Raw genomic sequence first — 17,416 nt, forward strand, 5'->3', positions numbered from 1 at the left:
TGGACGGGAGTGCGTAATCAGTGCCTGCAGCCGCGGCAGTGGTCCAATCTGCAGCCGGACCTTGGAAAACTTGGTGTCGAGCTTATCGAAGCTTGTCTGCAGCGCGTCACTGCGCACCGCCACTGTGGCGGGTGACGAGTACTGTGGCTGGTGGAGAGCACTGTGGCTGGTGGAGAGAATGGCGGGGACAGGGCCGCGTCCGTCTATTGACAAACAAGGCCGACACGACGTCGACACCACACCACCCACGCCTCCACGATGCCGCGCTCCTCAAGATACAGCATCGCCCCGACCCCGCAGGAGTCGCCCATGAAGTACGTCGCCGTCAATTCCATCTCCAACGTGCCACACACGGCTGACCACGCGCAGAGTGCCGCTCAACGACGACCGCCAGGAGAAAGCAAAGCGCCGCCATGCCCACCGCAAGTCGTTTGGCGCAAACTCGACGCCCGGCCGCAGAGGCGCCTCGCTCGCAGCCGGCCAGCTCAACCCCCTCACGCCCTCCAACGACGATGAGGCCATGCCCGATGTCGCCGGCGCCGCCGTCACCCCCTTGACGCGCGTGATGCCGCTGCTCGCCAACTTCGAGGAGTGGATGAAGATGGCCACAGATAACGTATGACTGTCTCCTCCCTCCCTCGCCAGGCCGGGCTGACGGGCGCAGAAAATAAACGCAAACAACTCGTGGAACTTTGCCCTCATCGACTACTTCCACGAAATGTCGCTCCTGCGCGAGGGCGACACGGTCAACTTCCAAAAGGCCAGCTGCACCCTCGACGGCTGCGTCAAGATATACACGAGCCGCGTCGACAGCGTCGCCACCGACACGGGCAAGCTGCTCAGCGGTCTTGCCGAGAACGCCAACAAGAAGCGCCGCGGTGCCGCTGACGACGACGAAGATGGCCAGGACGACGACGCCGACGAGGGAGAGGACGGCCAGCCCAGGCGCAAGAAGAGGGCCGCCCGCTCGGCCGGAGCCACCCTCGTCTCCGACTTCGACCAGCTGCAGAACAAGAAGATGGAACTCGAATTCTCCGTAGATCCCCTGTTCAAAAAGGCGTCCGCCGACTTCGACGAGGGCGGCGCAAAGGGACTGCTCCTGAACCACCTGGCCATCGACTCGCTGGGGAGGATCGTCTTTGACAGCAGCGACGATGCGAACGACGCGACCGCAGAGGACACGCGAACCACCCCGGCGCCTGAAGACGACACAAAACCGGATGATGAATCCTCGCCAACTCACATCGACATAGACATTGGCCGACTTGCAGCAAAGTATTTCCCGCATCTCTCACTCCTGGATGAACAGGACGTGTGCCCTTCCATGAAGACATTCGATTTGGGCGACGCCAACGGCTCGATAGATCTGCCCTTTCTCAAAGCCCCCGAAGACTGGCGACAAGACCGCAACAACGACGAGGACGACGAAGCTGGAAACCGCTCCGGTGTGTTTCTCGACGACGCCAACGCAATGGGTTTCGACGATGACGATGACGATGATATCAACATGGGCGGCTTTGACCTGCCCCCTGAGACTGGCTTTGGCGAAGGCGGAGAAGTCTGGGCCCGGGAAGCTGCTCGTGACCCACAGGCCCGAGTCCATACGATTGGTGACGAGGGAGACGACGAGGCTGAAGGGATCGGCGCAACTATGGGAGCAGAGGACGGCCAATACGATCTTTCCATGAACCACGGCCGTGGTCAGGAGCAAGAGAACATCCTGAGCTATTTTGATCAGGCACTGAAAAAAAACTGGGCAGGCCCCGAGCACTGGCGAATTCAGCGTGTCAAAGACGCTGGCAAGGCAGCACCCGTGACCAAGCGGAAAGAAAAGGAGCCGTTCGAAATAGACTTCGCAGCCCCCATGTCTCAGACTACAGCAGATATGTTGTACACGTCTGCGACCTCAAATTCTACCATCTCGCTACCAAAAGCTCAATGGACATCAAAGACTCGAAACTTACTACCTGAGGACCGAAATTACAACTCAAGGCAGCTGCTGCGATTGTTCCTAAAACCCAAAAATCGCATGGAAGCCCGGAGAGTAGGCCGACGGGCACAGCCACAGCCCACCGAACCAGCTAATGGCGAAGTCGACGAAGCCTACTGGGCAAAACACAACCAAGATGCGCTCGTAAACGAAGATGGGGCAGTGCAAGGCAATTACGACGCCAACTTCTTCCAGGACGACGGCTTGCCCCTACCCGGCGGAGGTGTCGACGACGACGATAGTTTTGCAAACGCGCACGACCAATTCTCACCACCGCTCACACAAGATGTCCCCGGACTCATGCGGCCAATGGAAGATGACGTAGTGCCAGGTTCCCAAGCCGACGCATTTGGTGCACAGCTGGTTACTCAGAGTAGAAGATTCCGGCCTGAATATGTTCAGTACGCCCGCGTGGCAAAGAAGGTAGATGTCAAGCGGCTCAAGGACGAATTGTGGAACGGTATCGGGTTTGAAGATGTCAGTCCACTCCCTCTGTTTGTGCATCTCACAATATTCCCAACTGACACCAATCAGATCATCGCCCCACCCCAGTCTGCGGCTCTCGACGACCCTGCCACAAAAGCAGTCGACGGCTCCCTCACTTTTACACAAGTCGTCAATAACTTGCAAACGGTGTACCCAGAGAAGGCTTTGGCTGATATCTCGACGAGTTACTGTTTCATCTGTCTACTGCATTTGGCTAATGAGAAAGGGTTGGTCATCGACAATCAGGAGGGCTTGGAAAACCTCACTATCCGGAGGGATTTTACGGCAGATCTGAGTGTTGGGGGAGATTAGGTCATGTGTGATAGCCATGAAGCTGTTTCAGAGGAGATGATGGGTAACGGATATTGGCGAACATTTGGAATGATCAACGAATGACGAAGACTCATCCTGGCTGCCAGAATCTTTGCGTTGAAAATAAAGCGTGCTGTAGTGGATGAAGCTAGAGTCCAGTCGTAAGCAAGCTCTGAGACTGCACAGCAAGAGTCACGGCAGAACAAAGTGTAGGGCACGCAAGTGCAAAGTAAACTCAGACGCATTGGTATCCGCTTCAACTACACTCGCAACGCAGCTCAGTCCCCTGTATGCCATGTCCCATGTATAACGCCATGCCAGATGAAATTCAATCACAAAAAAACTCTCAGTATACCCTTTGTCCTCTTTTATGCGTCGCTATTGCCTGCAGCAACTCCCTCGTGCCCATTTTGTACTGATCGTCGCCATGGTCGATTGAGAAAGTCAATCGAGTCCGACCGGGATCACTTGGGCGCGATGACTTAGAAGAAAAGCTTCATGAGCTCGAAGATGAGCCCTCCGCAGAGTACGAAGCCGAGGATGACTATCCAATCATGGTTAGCATTCCATGTCTCATTGAACCCGTCCCTTCTTGCGCCATCTTTCGCTCGCGCAATAGTCCGGTACTGCTCTTTTCCACAAATCATAGCCGGGATGGGTGTGCAAACGTACCGACCCAGAACTTGCTAATGGGGCTCTTCTGCGGCTCGCGCTTGACCTTGACCACCTGCTCCGGCTTGCCCATCTTGGCCTCCTGTGCCTTTGCAAAGCGCATGTTCGCCTGGCGTTGCTGGGGAGTTTGCGCCTGCAAGTTTACGCGTCAGCACGGATTCGTCTTGCACGGCCATGTTTGGGACCGTGGGCCAAGGGTCCAGGTCAGGGTCTCAAAGGGCATCGCATACCATTTTGCAGTTGTCGGAAGAAATAAAACACGCCGTGTGGGAGACTACAAAGGACGATGAAAGACCGGACGTGAGAAGAGAAGACAAGGCGCGGAAAAAGGAGCGTTGGGAGGACGTGAGGTTTCAAGAGCGCGGATACTGAGTTAGGAGTGCAAGGTGTTCGTTCGGCAGAAGATGGTGCACGGACGCGTGTTGTGCGCTAGGGGATGCGGAGTTGGTCTCGGAGGTTTGCTCTTTCTCGACGGCTATCGCACGTCGCACGCGCTATATATACATAAAATCTTCAACGCACACCCCTCCCCTTACATTTGAAATATCCGCCAGGCTGCCAGCGACATCTGGCCAGAGACGCTAGAAGAAGAGCGCAGAAACGGGTGCCTTGGTCACGATGAACAACGTCAGAGCAATAGCATCAACGGCGTCGAGAAGAAGCCTTGCGCCGAGAATTGGACAAGTGGCAAGAAGAACAAGAACATACGCGACCGAACGAGAAGCCCAATCCGCGCCGGCACATCCCCCGACTTCGCCACCAAACCCATCTTATGATGCGCAACCCAAGGAACCGTCCAAGTCGGTACGTCATCGGCCACATTCTGCAAACATCGTCTGGTGGGACGGAAAGCTGACAGATTGGCATAGGGTGCATTCTACAAATCCTTCGGGAGTCCCATGCTCAAATGCTTTCTCGGAGCCCTCTTCACGTACCAGATCGCATACTATGGCTGGATGAAACTCGAAGCCATCGAGGAGAAACACGAACTAAGGATGGAGATAAGAGATCTGCAACGGGAGCTCGGTGATGCGCTGCGCCAGCAGAAGCTGGCAGCACAGGAGACCATCGACGGGGCAGTGGAAGCGGTTGGAGAGGTCAGAGATCGCGTAGTGGCGGGAGTTGGTGAGGTGGCTGACAGTGTGAAGGAGGGCGCTGAGGAGGCGACGAAAGCCACAGATGCGGTCAGGAGGGTCGCGAAGGGAGGCTGGTGGCCTTGATGATGGGCGAGGAACATGTACGATTGAGTCCGTGTACAGTGCCTGTCTGCATAGACGCAGTACAGACCCACGAAGATACCCCCAGCAAAACAAAACGATACGCACTATCATCGTCCGTCACCTTTCTTACGATGCAAAGAGATAGGCCCATGCTACTACTCCTCTTCATCGTCAATAGGCCAAAAAAACGAGGTCGAACCCGGAATCGAACTGGGATTTCCAGAATCAGAATCTGAAGTGCTGACCATTACACCATTCAACCAATTCATTGTTTGTGGCGTGTCGAGCTCCATGTGAAGCTATATGAAGCCAAATTGCGGGAGTCGTGATACGTTTTTGGTGAGCATTTGGCTATTGGGCTTGTGCGGTTCAGCGATCGACGGTGGGGCATCGTGCGGGGCACGTTTTGCGTCAACATCGGGGCGGCTTATGTGTAGACTCAACGACTATCATCTTTCCCTTTCCACTTGGCTACTTTCTCTCCAAGTCATCAACCAAAAAACTCGTCCGAGACTAGTGATTCCCATGGCTTCCCAGTATCCCAAACGCGCTGCATGAGTGAGCGCGCTTTGTGAATCTGTCAAGAGTCAGCATTTGTGTTCTGGCTCAGTCTTCAGGACAACTTACATGTGTCATGCCGAACCCTTCGACACTTCTCAACCGACTCATGATCTTCTCCCTCTGGCCACAATCTTGCGCATTGCATCCAGCTGCGAACATCGGGAACAGCAGACAAACCTCCGCTGTGGAACCTTTGCCTACCTGATCCAGAAGTGCAACGACCATGCGCACCGCATTCTGCACCTCAGGGTCATTCACTGGCGTTCCCAGTACCCGACGAAACAGATGAATGAGACCGGCCCAGTGGAACATCTGATTCGTGGCAGAGATCTCGGTCGAGTCCCATGCACCTTCGGTCTCGAACGATGTGCCTCCGTGGTGATGACATCGTTTGTGCGTGTGTTTGTCTGACAATCCTTCTTCCAGCTGGTGCCTTATGAGCTCTGCTTTTTGTACAATATCCGGGCTTGGTCGCCAGTCCTCGCGGATATCTCCTCCCTCGTCGATACGCTGCGGTGCGCATTGTTTGGCCAACTCACTGATGCGAGCTAAGCTGCCGACGCAGCGGTTAGTGAAGCCCATCAAACAGTCGATCTCATAGTCCTCGTCTGTATATGCGTCTTCGCTAGGCCAATAGAAGGATCCGAGGTGAACATCGCTCTTGCTCCCGCTCAGGGAGCCGACAACGTCGAGATACGCATACCATCGCGACAAAAAGTACGCAACATGATCATGACGGTCAATGCTCTGTGGTCCGCCGCGTGTAGTGATCATTTGGCGCGCCATGGTGAGATGCGATTGCCACGAGACGGGCACATCGAATGTGTTGGAGGAGATGATTTCTAGTGATGCCATCATGATGACTGCAGCGAGTGTGCTGTTTGATATATAATTGGGATTTTCCGTTATTGTTTGGCGGAGCCTGGGAAAGACATCTTGCACCCAGACTGCTATACGATTCGCGGGCTCAGGATGATCGAGTATGCGGGCACGATGGGAGGCACTGTAGGCGAGGAGCAGATTCATAATATTTTCATCGTGAACGGCCACTATTTACAAGGTCAGTGAGGAGAATAAAACTAGAATCTTGCCGTACATACTCTCTGGTAAGATCTGGCGAAACGGATTTTTCTCACAGTCGTGTGGAACGAGAATACGCGCTGTGTGATTGAGGAAGTGATGAAAATACAACAGGTTCATGGGATTCTCCCTAAGTAGAGCTGGTAGAGGAACCAAAGACTGAGGTATCGTGACTGGTACTGCTTCCACATAATACCCACTCCTTTCAAGATTCATGTCATCTGTTCGAGGCAGACATCGATTCTGCTTTTCCTTGAAACTCGTAGTGCCACTCGGTGGACTAAAAATTGCTATAGCAGAGAAGTCGTCGTTGTTTGGCGTGTCGAGATCTGGCAAACCGCGATCATACCCAAATGTAGTCGATGCAGAATCGGCAATTGGATACTTCCGTCCGCGCTGAGTCTCGAGGCCATTGATCCGCTCATCGTCCTCGGCCGGTCCGTTGATGAGTGATTGTACTGACAATCTGTGCAAGTCCAGAGGCGGGCAGTTTTGCGGTTTCGGTGCGGTTTGCGTGATAGGTTCTTCAAAACCAACTGACGAGTTTGGTGTCAAAGGCATTGCCATGAAAGGGCTATATGGTGTAGGCGAACCGCTGCTTGGAGAACACACGTCTAACATGGATGGATCCATGGAGTAGGTATGTTTGTGCCGCTTGTGCAAGGGTTCGACTGATTCGCGAGGTGGCGGCATGGACGCCAGAGAAATGGGCGCGTCTGTGGTGACAGACGTAGGTCCCACATTGTTGTAGTTACGGTAGTCGAAGCTCGATACAGATGGTGATGGATAATCGGACATGCTTTGGAATTGGTGCTGAGCATATGGTACTGACGTTGGAAGTCCTATCGTTCGATGGAGGTACTGATTCTGCTCAGCGAACTCCGCATCGTTGGTATTTGTGTGCGACGGCGACTGGCTGAATCGAACTAACTCCGGATCGATTATGAGCGTCCCTGACCCCGGATGGGTCCCATCTGAGTGTGAGCGCACATGTTTTTTCGTGTTTCTTGATGGCACTAGTGCTTGTGGTATCGTTGGAGACAGCGGGGAGACATCCTCATCAAACGAGACTGTCGATTGATAAGGACTGCCTGTTGCACTTGACAGTACAGAACCTGGGGCGATTCTATCTTTTTTGGCCCGCCCTCCCCAGTTGAGTCTGATGCTATAGTCGCATGTCTCTCCTTGCCGTTCACAATTTGTACAATAAGGCTTCTCTTCTCCACTAACTCGCGGTCAACAAAACGCCACCCCATAGTTGGCGTCGGGTATCTACCATTTCACTTTGCGCGCCTTGCATGGCCTGTACAACGGTCAGGCTCAAACTTGCCATGATGAGCAGCATACATTACCAGCAGCCGCCGCGTGATCTCTTTTTTGGTTCGACTCCAGGTTTCTTGGGTCGAGGCATAGTACGTTAGTTAGCGGACTAAGGCTTTGTCCGCGATAGGCGGAGATTTTCAATAGACCTTTGGAAGTGATAGGATGGATACGAGACGTTGAAAAGAACCCGTTAGTCGTTTAGTAAGGCATCGGATGGCTTGTGGATGTCGAAGAAGTGGGGGAGTCGATTGAACTTTGAATACTAGACTAAGCCGAACCGTAGCAGAGCGTATCACAACTTTGCGTGGATGACTCGATGAGATGATGAGCGCAAGGTCGTGGATGTTTGCGCAGCAATGCCTGGACGGCGCCAGCTTTCCTTCCATTTAGCATCCACTGGCAACGGAAGACGACGATAAGGTCTCCATATTTGTACCGAGCGCCAATCACAATCTGACGCTACTCCACCAAGTGGGGAAAGGGCGATCTGCATCATGGTGGAGAACAGTCTTTAACATCGTCCCAAACTCTCACTGAGCTCTCTAGTGATTGAGGCTCTCAACAAATTGTAGCGAGACACTATCCGTGGGTTGTAGGATAGTGTTCAATCATTGTGGCATCAGCCATGACATGCACGGATTGTCCGAAATCAGTACGAAGCAGACGCACGTTTCTTTCCTCCGATAGGCCCGAGCGTACTGCCAGCGTAAAAGTACCTATCGGACAAAAGAAACGAACCTAGGTATTTGGTACCTAGGCCCACAACCCTACGGCTGATGCCTGCAAGCTTCACGTACTTGGCATACCATACCGGCCCGTGGTGCTAGGGCTGTTCCGTGGTCTACATTAGCAGGAGAAGTTGCACTGCAGTGGCGTAGGTTGCGTTGCGTTCGCTCAAGCATGTACAGACTGGTCGGCAACACCCACTCCGTTCCTTTGTATATCTGAAGCATGGTATGGTAACAATCATGGGCGTACACCTGAAACACATAGAGACCATCTCAACTATGCTGGCGCGTTCATGCAACGAGGCTTGAGGCTGTGGAATTCGTGTCTCAAAGTCGATCATCATCTTCTACATTCCTATCATCTGTCGAAATGCGCCCCTCAATCGATATTAGTCATTGAGTTTTGTCACGAAGGTCATGACAACCTCCACCACTACAGGACACCGTTCCGGTCGACCAGATCCAGGGGACTGAAGGCAGGGAGCGGGAGGATGAGAAAAGGACCGTTAGTGCTGTTTGGGAGAGTCACTAGCTCAGGTCTTGTCATGGTGATCCCCTAGAAATGGATGATTCTGAGACGGAAGGGTGCATACCGGCTGCATGTGTTACCGAATAGATACATAAGCTCCCTCGCTACACCACTTGGCGCAACAGTCACACGCGCAACCCATGAGCATGTATTGTCGGTCCACATTACCTACCAAAGATGAGGACGCAAACTAAAACCAAGGCGTGATCGCAGCAGATGTTATCATGAGACCCGTTTTCAGTTTCAATATCAACAAACACATACGCACTCACAAGAACATGAAATGTTACGAGTTCCTTCCATCTCCCCTGGTGTCTGTATGTAGTTCTCATATCTGGACATGGAAGAGCATTTTGACATGCTGTTTCCATGTCTCGACATTTTGGTGCGTAACTCATGACGCTAGCAGCTGATTAAGCGGCAAGGCGGCTGGATGACGTGTTTTCAAAACGGTCATTGCACATCGGAATTGTCACGCTTGTACGAACAAAATTGACAATTTCTACGACTCGCGTTCTGGCTTGTATAATTGTCTCAGTAACTTGCTCTACATTGGTCCTGATTCGTTGTGTGAGAGCATCTGCAAAGTAGGTATTTTCGCCGGCTACTCGCCAAGAAGCGAACTTGTGCAGATTGAATATCTCGGTCTCTCTGCAACACAAGACATCTGCGCCCTGTCCCCATAGACGTGTCAGGATGCTCGCCAGAAGCGCCTTATGCCCTGCGAGGGCTTTTGCGACCCGTTATCCGCCGTCGACAATTGCTCCATGCGGGACAATCGCGGCCTCATTCTCGACATGCACACGACCGACCAAGTTCCAGCAATCGCAGAGGTCATCCATCAGCTCGCAAGCTACCTTCCCCCGCAAGACGGCTGTTCGCAATGCCTCGACGTCGTCGCCATCCGCAGCTAGCCCTACCCCGAGCACGCAAGTACAACTCACCTGGAACGGCTTTTTCGCTCTCCGCCGCACGCGCCGGAGAATTGGACAGGCCTGCTCTGGTGTAGGCGCAATCGGTGTGACGTACTATGGCCTCACGACGATGCTCAACAATGGTTACGATGCGGTCCTTTCCGCGCAGTTGGGCAATGTGGATCCGATGATGGTCATGGGGCTGAGTACGTTGGGAATGATGGCTGTGGGATGGCTCATTGGTCCAATATTCGGAAACCAGGTTTTCAATCTGGTGTACAGGCGTGTTCTTGGGGAGTTTGGGCGGGTAAGCCAACGTCTGTGAGTATGAGCGTCATGTTCTAGGTGCTGATATCATCACAGAAAGATTCGGCCTTTTTCAATCGCATCAAGCGTCACCGAGTCGACCCGACTGCCTCGTCGCTGGCCAACCCTCCCCCAGACTACTACGGCGAGAAGATTGGCAGCGTAGCCGGCTACCGACGGTGGCTGAAGGACCAACGCGCCTTCAACCTCAAGACGGGCAGGTACAAGGGGAGCAGGTAAAAGCTTGAACACGAATGGAAGAATGGCCCCGGAATATCGATACATGTGGATCGAAAAGAGGACTGGAGGAGTGATCATGCATGCGGACGCATTCGGAGCAGGCAGCACAGGTTGCATACATTTTCTTATTTTCTGTAAGTTTATTAACATCGCTCTTACACTCGATGTCTCCACTCTCAGGCCTCATATTACGGCCACATCTCACGCTGTATAACCGTAATGAGACCTTCACTGGCATTAGAAGAGGACTGCAATACACCATCTCAATCAGACCACGCACTTCAGCCAGTTTAATTGTCTGCTTATTCCATTGCGTGTCTTGAGTACTCACAACCGCAGAGACCAGAGGCTTTCCGACGTCCCATAAGATTTATACTGATTATCTGATGCACATCTATTGGTTCCTAACGCATGACAGTCCTAAATTCTATGGGTGAAACAATACTATGACCATGATGAGCTGCTTTTTGGGGAATCTACAAGCACACGCCCACTGTGGCAAGGCGTCTACAAGCTGGCGCGCTGGGTTCGCCTACCTTGCTGGTCGAAAGTAATCTGCTTTTCACTGACCAGTGCCTCCTGCAACCACACACCAATCTGTACTGCCTTGACAGCGCCCTGGAGTTCCAAAGGTAGCGGTGTGCTGTCTAAGCAAGCTGCAGTGAACTCATTAGACTCCTTGACAAAGCCACCCTCAAACCTACCCCAGTAGTCATGGGGAACCTCCCGACTGATACCACTCGCGTGGTAGTAATTAAACCAAGTTCTTCTGCGGGTTCAAATTGACGGATAGCTTGCCTTCTGTACCGATAACCTCTGTGACGTCCTCCTGGCCGTGAGGCATCATGCGCGAGGCATAGTAGTATGCAATCTGACCGCTCCAGAACTCGACGATGCCTACTGCGTTGTCGTAGTCGTTGTGCTGCTTGAGTCCTCCCTGCACGGCGACAACACCAGAGGCTGAAATGGATTTGGGGACAACGTTAGAGCCGAAGTACCACAGCGTAAGGTCGATGTCGTGGATGGACATGTCGACAAAGACACCACCAGACCATGCAGCGTAGGCAACGAAGAATCCTGGGAACGTTAGTAACTTTGCTTGGCAGGTTCGACATCTGGGTTAGTCACCTGACGGGTCGTTCTTGTCGCAAGTCTGGGATCTGATTATGGTTGGCCTTCCAATCTTGCCCTCCTTGATGTACTTGGCAACATCCTGGTAGCTGTCGTCAAACCGCCTTGAGAAACCGCACATGACCTTCAAGTGCGGCTTGCTCGCAGCTACATCGACAACTTCCTGACACACCTTGACGCTTGTCGACAGAGGCTTCTCGCACAGGACGTGCAGGTTTTTGTTCATGGCCTTGATAGCTTCTTCGGCGTGGACTGATGTTGCGGTGCTAATGACGACTGCTTGGAGACCTGGGTGCTGGAGCATCTTGTCGTAGTCGTCATAAAGAGTAACACCATAAGGCTCCAGTTCTTTCCTACCCCTCTCGAGCTCTTTGGCATCTGGGGAGAAGGCAGCGACGAGATCGGCCCGAGGTGTCTTGTTCAAGATATTGATTGCGTGTCGCCAGCCCATGCGGCCGAGACCAGCTACAGCGATCTGGAGTCTTTGAGGAGCCATTGTATGATGCTTGGTATGTCTGAGTGGGAGGTGAGTTCAGTAAGAGGACACGGATGAAGATGCAGAAACGTCTTCTTATAATTCTGCGTAAAGAGCTACTGAGCTTTTCTGTTTTGCAGAAGAGGTTATTCCATTGCAAGTTATGTTTGAGGGACTCGTACGATAGGCGAAAGCAAACAAATATCGATGAATTTGCACACCGCAAGTAGGGCTACAGCAGTAGGGTGCTCATCCATCATGCACCGTTGGTGTCACGGCGTCGAGGAATGTGTTGGTTTGTCTGGAAAGAGTGAAGTTCCCCGCACCAGGTTGCGGTGACACACATGCAGGAGTTCCCACAAGCAGGCAGGCAGCCAAATACTTCCAATTTGTGTAGTGTTTCGTGAACTATAAAACTATGGTGACCCCTGTTCTTGTGCTTTCCCTATCCGATTCCCTCGCTTAGAGCTAGGGGCCGCTCTGCCGGGGTGCATTAGCTTGAATTAGGCGGCCTTTTCCCTGCATTTACAAATCGCAGTGATCGCAGCATCAGTCGATTTGCGCGCTCTTACACCAGCAAACCCAACCAGCGACGCATTTGCAGAGTATATTGTGAGGAGAATCTTGCACAAGTGGTAGTAGTGACAACCCACAGCGACGACGCCTTGAGTACAGGGAGGTTAGGCCAGGAGCCGTTGAATCTCTCGCCAGCATTCGGATCAATACAGATTGCAGAGAACCTTTCACTCTCCAATTTCGATACGTTGGCTGACTAGACGGTGCTGTTCACGCTCCCCGAGCAGTCGGTGATCGCGGTTGCTGGACCCAGTGCCGCATTAGATGGAGCTATCGGCATTGTAGGGGTGTTCGAACCGTAAACTATTGAAACATATGAACAACGGTGGTCTGATAGACGCACCAGAGCAGAGAGGAGATTATTTAGATATCGCGGCTCTATCTTGAGAAGTAACGTTGGTGTCGAAAATGAAAACTCACTATATTACTGCCTAATTCCTCTTATCTTCCTTGGGCTTCAAGTCTCAGCATGCTTTTTCTTCACTTCCGTAATCCACGCCTCGCAGCTGGTACAATTGTACCTGCGGAACGTTCCCTTTCGAAACGCAGCCTTCAAACATGCATGGAGATATCGATGCTTGCATGGTTCAACCTGACGCATATACTCTACACTATGCTTCTCAAGGCACACATTGCATTGTTCATACATCGCCGCGATGTGTTTGCTCCCAGCGAAAATCGATTCCTCATTCGGGCTCTGGAGTAGAAACGATAGAGGTCTTGACGCAAACACGGACCGACGAGGTGAAACAAGCGTTTGATTTTCAGATAGTGTTGGCTTTTGAGGAGATGTCGGTTTTTCGAAGGATGTCTGTATCTTCAATGGTGGTCCTACTACTGGAGCGGACTCAGTTATCGGGGTAGATGGTGCAGGTGATGGAGGAATCGTCGACGTGGCAGAAGACGTACACGGCTCCTGTTCTTGCAACTCCGTTGTGGCTTCGTGGGAATTTGTCTCAGACTCTGTTGTCTTGGTGCGCTCGGGATCTGCAACTCCAGCGTCTTCGACTACTTCCGTTTGGGTATCTTCGATCTCTTCATTCATAGCCTCATCAATTTCAACAGTCTCGACCTCTTTCGTTTTTGGGTCTTCGATTGTTTTCGCCTCGACAAATTTGGGTGTTTCTTCCTCTGCACTTTCGACTTCCCCGCGGGCTTCCTCCTCTTTGGTTTCCAACTCGTTAATGGTTTCCTCTTCCGTATCCACATCTTCATCCTGCTCCACTATAGCAGTTTCTATGTCTTTCTCTTGATCTTCGTGAGTCTCCTTCTCCTCGACCCTTCCTTCTCCAGTAACCTCAGTCTTGTGTACTTCAGCAAGTCCATCTTCTGTTTCGGTATTATCAACTTGTCCAACTTCCACTTCATTACTCTGTTCCTCTTCAGCAACCTTGAGTGGTCGCTGTTCCGTCACCATCTCCTCCTTTCTTTCCACCCCATTGATACGTTCCTTTTCTTCCGTCTGTTTTTGCCTCTCCTCCTCCCTTCTCTTCGTTTTTTTCTCCTCCTCCTTCTTCAACGTATAATGTTGCCCGCAAACTTTCTTCTTGGTTTTATGGTCCACAAACTTTGCTAATCCGGTACACTGCGCGTACGCGCCACTCCCCTCCCACTCGGCAAATGCCTGGCACCGATCTTTTGCATGTCGATCATGAAATCTGCAATACCAGATATTCAAATGGAGTTGCATCAGTTCACCGGGTTTTTGACATTGATACTTGGCGTTGCTGGGGACCTTGAATGCGCAGCGGCGTATCGCGGTTTGGATCTTGAGTTTGGGTGTGGCGGGAGACATTGTTGTGATCGGTCTTGTAATACTTGAACATCAGAGCGCGTGGTGTAGCATTTAAGAAACTTTTGATTGAATTAGACTTTGTTCGAGATGAGATAACTGTCGAACAACGATGCTTTGTTTGGGTGTTATCGGAAAATGAGGAATGTTGGAGAAGAGCGCATTGTTGCGATTCGTGAAAGACGTTTGCCGATCTGTTGGCTCTGACTGGCTACCCTATTGCGCCACCCATCCTAACGAGCTAAGTAGATTGCTCTGCCAAACGTGATACGGAGCCGATCGCGAATATGCTTGTGTCGTGCCCTTGCCAGGCGCACTGCGTGAACCTGCCTTGCAAGAATTATCCGACAACCATGTATATACTGTTGTAAACAAGGATACTGATACTAGGTTGGAGTTGGAAGGCACCCACACTTAAAGAGGTCCAGTCCAAGCAAACCCTCGCTATCCCATCATCACCACAGCAACATGCAGCCACCCGTCCAAATATGCCGCGGCTCTGACCAGATCCTCCACCCCAGCACTTAACGGTAAGACAGCACCATGCAACACGGCCTGGGCGAGTAGCGCACTACGTCTACTTGGGAAAAGAGATGGGAGGATTTGATTCAATGCCGTGCCAATAGTCTGCGGTTGACCTGTCCACGATCGTCAGCCTCTTCCGTGTATGAGGTCAAGTAGATTGCAACAACTTACGAGATCCCATTTCCGCCTTCACTAGACCTTGCACGACCCTCAGACTCCCTGGGCTTTGCTCGTTGTCGCTCGCTGCATGTGGAAGATACAACCGGACTGGTATATGTCGTAGGGCGGCGCCTTGCGGGTTGAGGAGCTTTTGGTTGATGGGGTTATATAGCTGGAAATCATGCGATTTGACGCCATCCCAAAGCTGCGTCGAATCCTCTTTACTCAGAAACATGACCGTCTTTCCCGTGCCAGTGCGCAAGTAATCCGCTTCTTTCACGCTGTGGATGAAGAGATCATGCATGTGTTTGTCTTGGTCGTCGAGCTTGACGAGCTGGTCAGTCGGATATGCGGAGAAGTGGAGTGTAAGGCGCCATGGGAGGGGTGAGGGATCCATGTGGTTGAAGGTGGACGATGGATATGCTGGCTCGGCGCCAGAGTACAGGTCATACAGCAGACCGAGGGGATAATGCCATTTCAACGGTACACCTTCGTATGATAACCAGGCGTCGGAAGGCAGGACGTCGGGATAGATCAAGGTGTTTGAAAAGAATGCATGGAGTTTGTGGATCAGCAAGCCTAGATATGATATTCGAGGGAATTGTATCTAGCAATTGTCAATACGCGGGCCGCATGTCGAACGTTAAAATGGACACACCAGATAAGGATCCGACGCATCATAAGTCCTGCAGTCGCCTTTGTCCAGTCGTATCTCCAACGGTATGCTCCCATTCCAAACACGCTGCCGCAGCTTACTCGTGACGTCGCGAGAAGTCATGGGAGAGTCGAGATCGAGATGCAGGTTGACTATTTACCGGTAGATGGATCGATGGCGGGGCACGACGCGGGGAAGCGCAGCAAAGAAACTGAGCTCGTGCGTCGCGTCTTTACCAACACAGTACCATGTAGGAACCTCTACCCCGCGTGCAGACGCGTAAATTAACATGACAACCCAACATCCTGCGATCATGAACCGCAAACGCTCGCGTCTTGCTCCAGATTCTGACGACGAAGATGCACAGCAACGGCGCGAACCGTCGCCCGCCCTCCCCACGTTCAGCGACACGTTGAAAAGAAGCAAAACACAATGCGAACTAGATGACTTGGACATGATAGGCATAGAGAAAGCATGGCATATTGATGTGGATGCTATACTGGCCAGCGAGACGCTTGCTACTGCGCCGGGGAGTATGTTGGCAGTGCACGACAATTGGGGAAGATACGGAAAAGACGAGTCGATAGTCGTGATCTGCGTGCAGGGAAACATGCATTTACACTATGATCTGCTGTGGTAAGCCATCTCGATCTTCTGTTGCGACGAGCACCACTCAATCAATGATTAGCGAATCACTACCATCCCTCTATACCCTGTCGCCATCTCTACAAGCATTAGTTCTCTGCCACGATCCGTCTACACACACACTTTCCACTACGGCCCCGTTTTCGCTTCCGCTGATACAAGCTGTTGCGCCTTTACAGAACCACTTCGTACGGCTAGGACTACTGCACCCCCTCGGTGGAGGCAAGCTGCCGTTAGATGCGTTGGTCGTATTGGATTGGAAAGGTAGACGCAGGTTGGTATTGCCGTTTGGCTGGGGAGCTGGCAAGCATGTGGGGACGCCTGCTGGTGGAAGCATACAAACGCAGTTGGTGAAGTTGCTGATGCACTGTGTTGACACTTTGGAACAAGAGAGAGATCAGACGTGAAAAGCAAGTCAGTTGTCAAGAGCACCAGGATGGCTTGATGAACAATGTTGTCATTCCATAATTATCATAATCGTAGGGTCATGAGCCGTTATAGCCAGTGGATTTTCTATCCTCCTGATCTTGTTGCAGACATGATACCAAGGATCGACTCTAACCGAACCTAGTCTCCTTGTCCTTGATAGGGATATCCTTTCCGGTCGTCGACTTGTACTGTCCTCGAATGAAGTCGCTGATCTGCTCATCCTTGGCCTGCTCCACAGCGGACTGTGACACGTTAGCAACTGTACGACCATGGATAGACGAGAGTGATGACATACCTCGTTGTCCTGAGGACCTTGGCCCATGAACTTCTCCTGCACGAAATCGACGCCTGTGTAATGTTAGGATAGTGGAATGGTAAGTAGTTTGGATGAAGACATACCCTTGTCGAGGTAATCCTCGTTCTTCTCACTCTCGCGACCACCGCCGGCGGCAGAGTTGAGCTTGTCGCCGATGCCGCCCAGGAAGCCTCCACTCTGCTGTCCGCTCGATGAAGAGCCGGTGGACTGGGTCTGCTCGTTTGACAACCCCTGGCCCTGAGAGCTCTTGTCGGCACCAGTGAACTTGTTGAGGTAATCCATGGTGATTGATGTGTGTGTTTGTTGGTGTTGGGTGATGTTAGGTCGAGTGAGGTGGATGGTCGAAGAAGAT

At 52.1% G+C, this 17,416-nt stretch overlaps 11 protein-coding genes and 1 non-coding gene across 12 annotated transcripts; 4 read left to right on the forward strand and 8 right to left on the reverse strand.

Annotated features, from left to right (window-relative positions):
- Positions 1-234: 234 nt before the first annotated feature.
- Positions 235-3,111, forward strand: P153DRAFT_362958 (barren). Its single transcript, XM_033667262.1, has 4 exons — positions 235-314; positions 370-616; positions 665-2,467; positions 2,525-3,111. Exons 1-4 carry the CDS (start codon positions 259-261, stop codon positions 2,786-2,788), a joined length of 2,370 nt encoding a protein of 789 aa, XP_033528314.1. The 5' UTR covers positions 235-258; the 3' UTR covers positions 2,789-3,111.
- A 13-nt stretch (positions 3,112-3,124) lies between these two features.
- P153DRAFT_362960 (uncharacterized protein) lies at positions 3,125-3,810 on the reverse strand. Its single transcript, XM_033667263.1, has 3 exons — positions 3,691-3,810; positions 3,461-3,593; positions 3,125-3,332 (listed from the first exon to the last, which is right to left on the reverse strand). The coding sequence occupies exons 1-3, from the start codon at positions 3,691-3,693 to the stop codon at positions 3,271-3,273; spliced, it is 198 nt and encodes a 65-aa protein (XP_033528315.1). The 5' UTR covers positions 3,694-3,810; the 3' UTR covers positions 3,125-3,270.
- Positions 3,811-3,932: 122 nt separating this feature from the next.
- P153DRAFT_362961 (uncharacterized protein) lies at positions 3,933-5,132 on the forward strand. Its single transcript, XM_033667264.1, has 2 exons — positions 3,933-4,264; positions 4,330-5,132. Exons 1-2 carry the CDS (start codon positions 4,079-4,081, stop codon positions 4,678-4,680), a joined length of 537 nt encoding a protein of 178 aa, XP_033528316.1. The 5' UTR covers positions 3,933-4,078; the 3' UTR covers positions 4,681-5,132.
- P153DRAFT_t20 lies at positions 4,871-4,942 on the reverse strand. Its single transcript has one exon. It is a non-coding gene; the product is annotated as a tRNA-Gln (tRNA).
- A 38-nt stretch (positions 5,133-5,170) lies between the features above and the next one.
- On the reverse strand, positions 5,171-7,732 carry P153DRAFT_372457 (uncharacterized protein; the record flags this gene model as incomplete). The annotated part of the gene is made up of 5 exons (XM_033669398.1): positions 5,171-5,257; positions 5,308-6,290; positions 6,342-7,546; positions 7,598-7,624; positions 7,674-7,732. 5 exons carry the CDS (start codon positions 7,730-7,732, stop codon positions 5,171-5,173), a joined length of 2,361 nt encoding a protein of 786 aa, XP_033528317.1.
- A 715-nt stretch (positions 7,733-8,447) lies between these two features.
- Positions 8,448-8,687, reverse strand: P153DRAFT_101148 (uncharacterized protein). The gene has a single exon (XM_033661856.1). The coding sequence runs from the start codon at positions 8,642-8,644 to the stop codon at positions 8,486-8,488; it is 159 nt and encodes a 52-aa protein (XP_033528318.1). The 5' UTR covers positions 8,645-8,687; the 3' UTR covers positions 8,448-8,485.
- A 690-nt stretch (positions 8,688-9,377) lies between these two features.
- P153DRAFT_330573 (Pam17-domain-containing protein) lies at positions 9,378-10,634 on the forward strand. The gene is made up of 2 exons (XM_033665433.1): positions 9,378-10,122; positions 10,179-10,634. The coding sequence occupies exons 1-2, from the start codon at positions 9,598-9,600 to the stop codon at positions 10,359-10,361; spliced, it is 708 nt and encodes a 235-aa protein (XP_033528319.1). The 5' UTR covers positions 9,378-9,597; the 3' UTR covers positions 10,362-10,634.
- A 119-nt stretch (positions 10,635-10,753) lies between these two features.
- On the reverse strand, positions 10,754-12,355 carry P153DRAFT_419752 (NAD(P)-binding protein). The gene is made up of 3 exons (XM_033672206.1): positions 11,490-12,355; positions 11,122-11,438; positions 10,754-11,084 (listed from the first exon to the last, which is right to left on the reverse strand). The coding sequence occupies exons 1-3, from the start codon at positions 11,986-11,988 to the stop codon at positions 10,869-10,871; spliced, it is 1,032 nt and encodes a 343-aa protein (XP_033528320.1). The 5' UTR covers positions 11,989-12,355; the 3' UTR covers positions 10,754-10,868.
- Positions 12,356-13,000: 645 nt separating this feature from the next.
- On the reverse strand, positions 13,001-14,338 carry P153DRAFT_381106 (uncharacterized protein; the record flags this gene model as incomplete). Its single annotated transcript, XM_033670011.1, has 1 exon — positions 13,001-14,338. One exon carries the CDS (start codon positions 14,336-14,338, stop codon positions 13,001-13,003), a length of 1,338 nt encoding a protein of 445 aa, XP_033528321.1.
- Positions 14,339-14,558: 220 nt separating this feature from the next.
- P153DRAFT_101193 (autophagy protein-like protein 5) lies at positions 14,559-15,882 on the reverse strand. The gene is made up of 3 exons (XM_033661857.1): positions 15,678-15,882; positions 15,032-15,626; positions 14,559-14,973 (listed from the first exon to the last, which is right to left on the reverse strand). The coding sequence occupies exons 1-3, from the start codon at positions 15,795-15,797 to the stop codon at positions 14,780-14,782; spliced, it is 909 nt and encodes a 302-aa protein (XP_033528322.1). The 5' UTR covers positions 15,798-15,882; the 3' UTR covers positions 14,559-14,779.
- Positions 15,883-15,963: 81 nt separating this feature from the next.
- On the forward strand, positions 15,964-16,726 carry P153DRAFT_281012 (uncharacterized protein; the record flags this gene model as incomplete). The annotated part of the gene is made up of 2 exons (XM_033663115.1): positions 15,964-16,310; positions 16,363-16,726. The coding sequence occupies 2 exons, from the start codon at positions 15,964-15,966 to the stop codon at positions 16,724-16,726; spliced, it is 711 nt and encodes a 236-aa protein (XP_033528323.1).
- Positions 16,727-16,876: 150 nt separating this feature from the next.
- P153DRAFT_372462 (uncharacterized protein) lies at positions 16,877-17,346 on the reverse strand (the record flags this gene model as incomplete). Its single annotated transcript, XM_033669399.1, has 3 exons — positions 16,877-16,990; positions 17,044-17,096; positions 17,148-17,346. 3 exons carry the CDS (start codon positions 17,344-17,346, stop codon positions 16,877-16,879), a joined length of 366 nt encoding a protein of 121 aa, XP_033528324.1.
- Between the last annotated feature and the right edge of the window lie 70 nt (positions 17,347-17,416).

Source organism: Dothidotthia symphoricarpi (assembly GCF_010015815.1).
Source record: "Dothidotthia symphoricarpi CBS 119687 unplaced genomic scaffold P153scaffold_2, whole genome shotgun sequence".
Lineage (NCBI taxonomy): Eukaryota > Fungi > Ascomycota > Dothideomycetes > Pleosporales > Dothidotthiaceae > Dothidotthia > Dothidotthia symphoricarpi.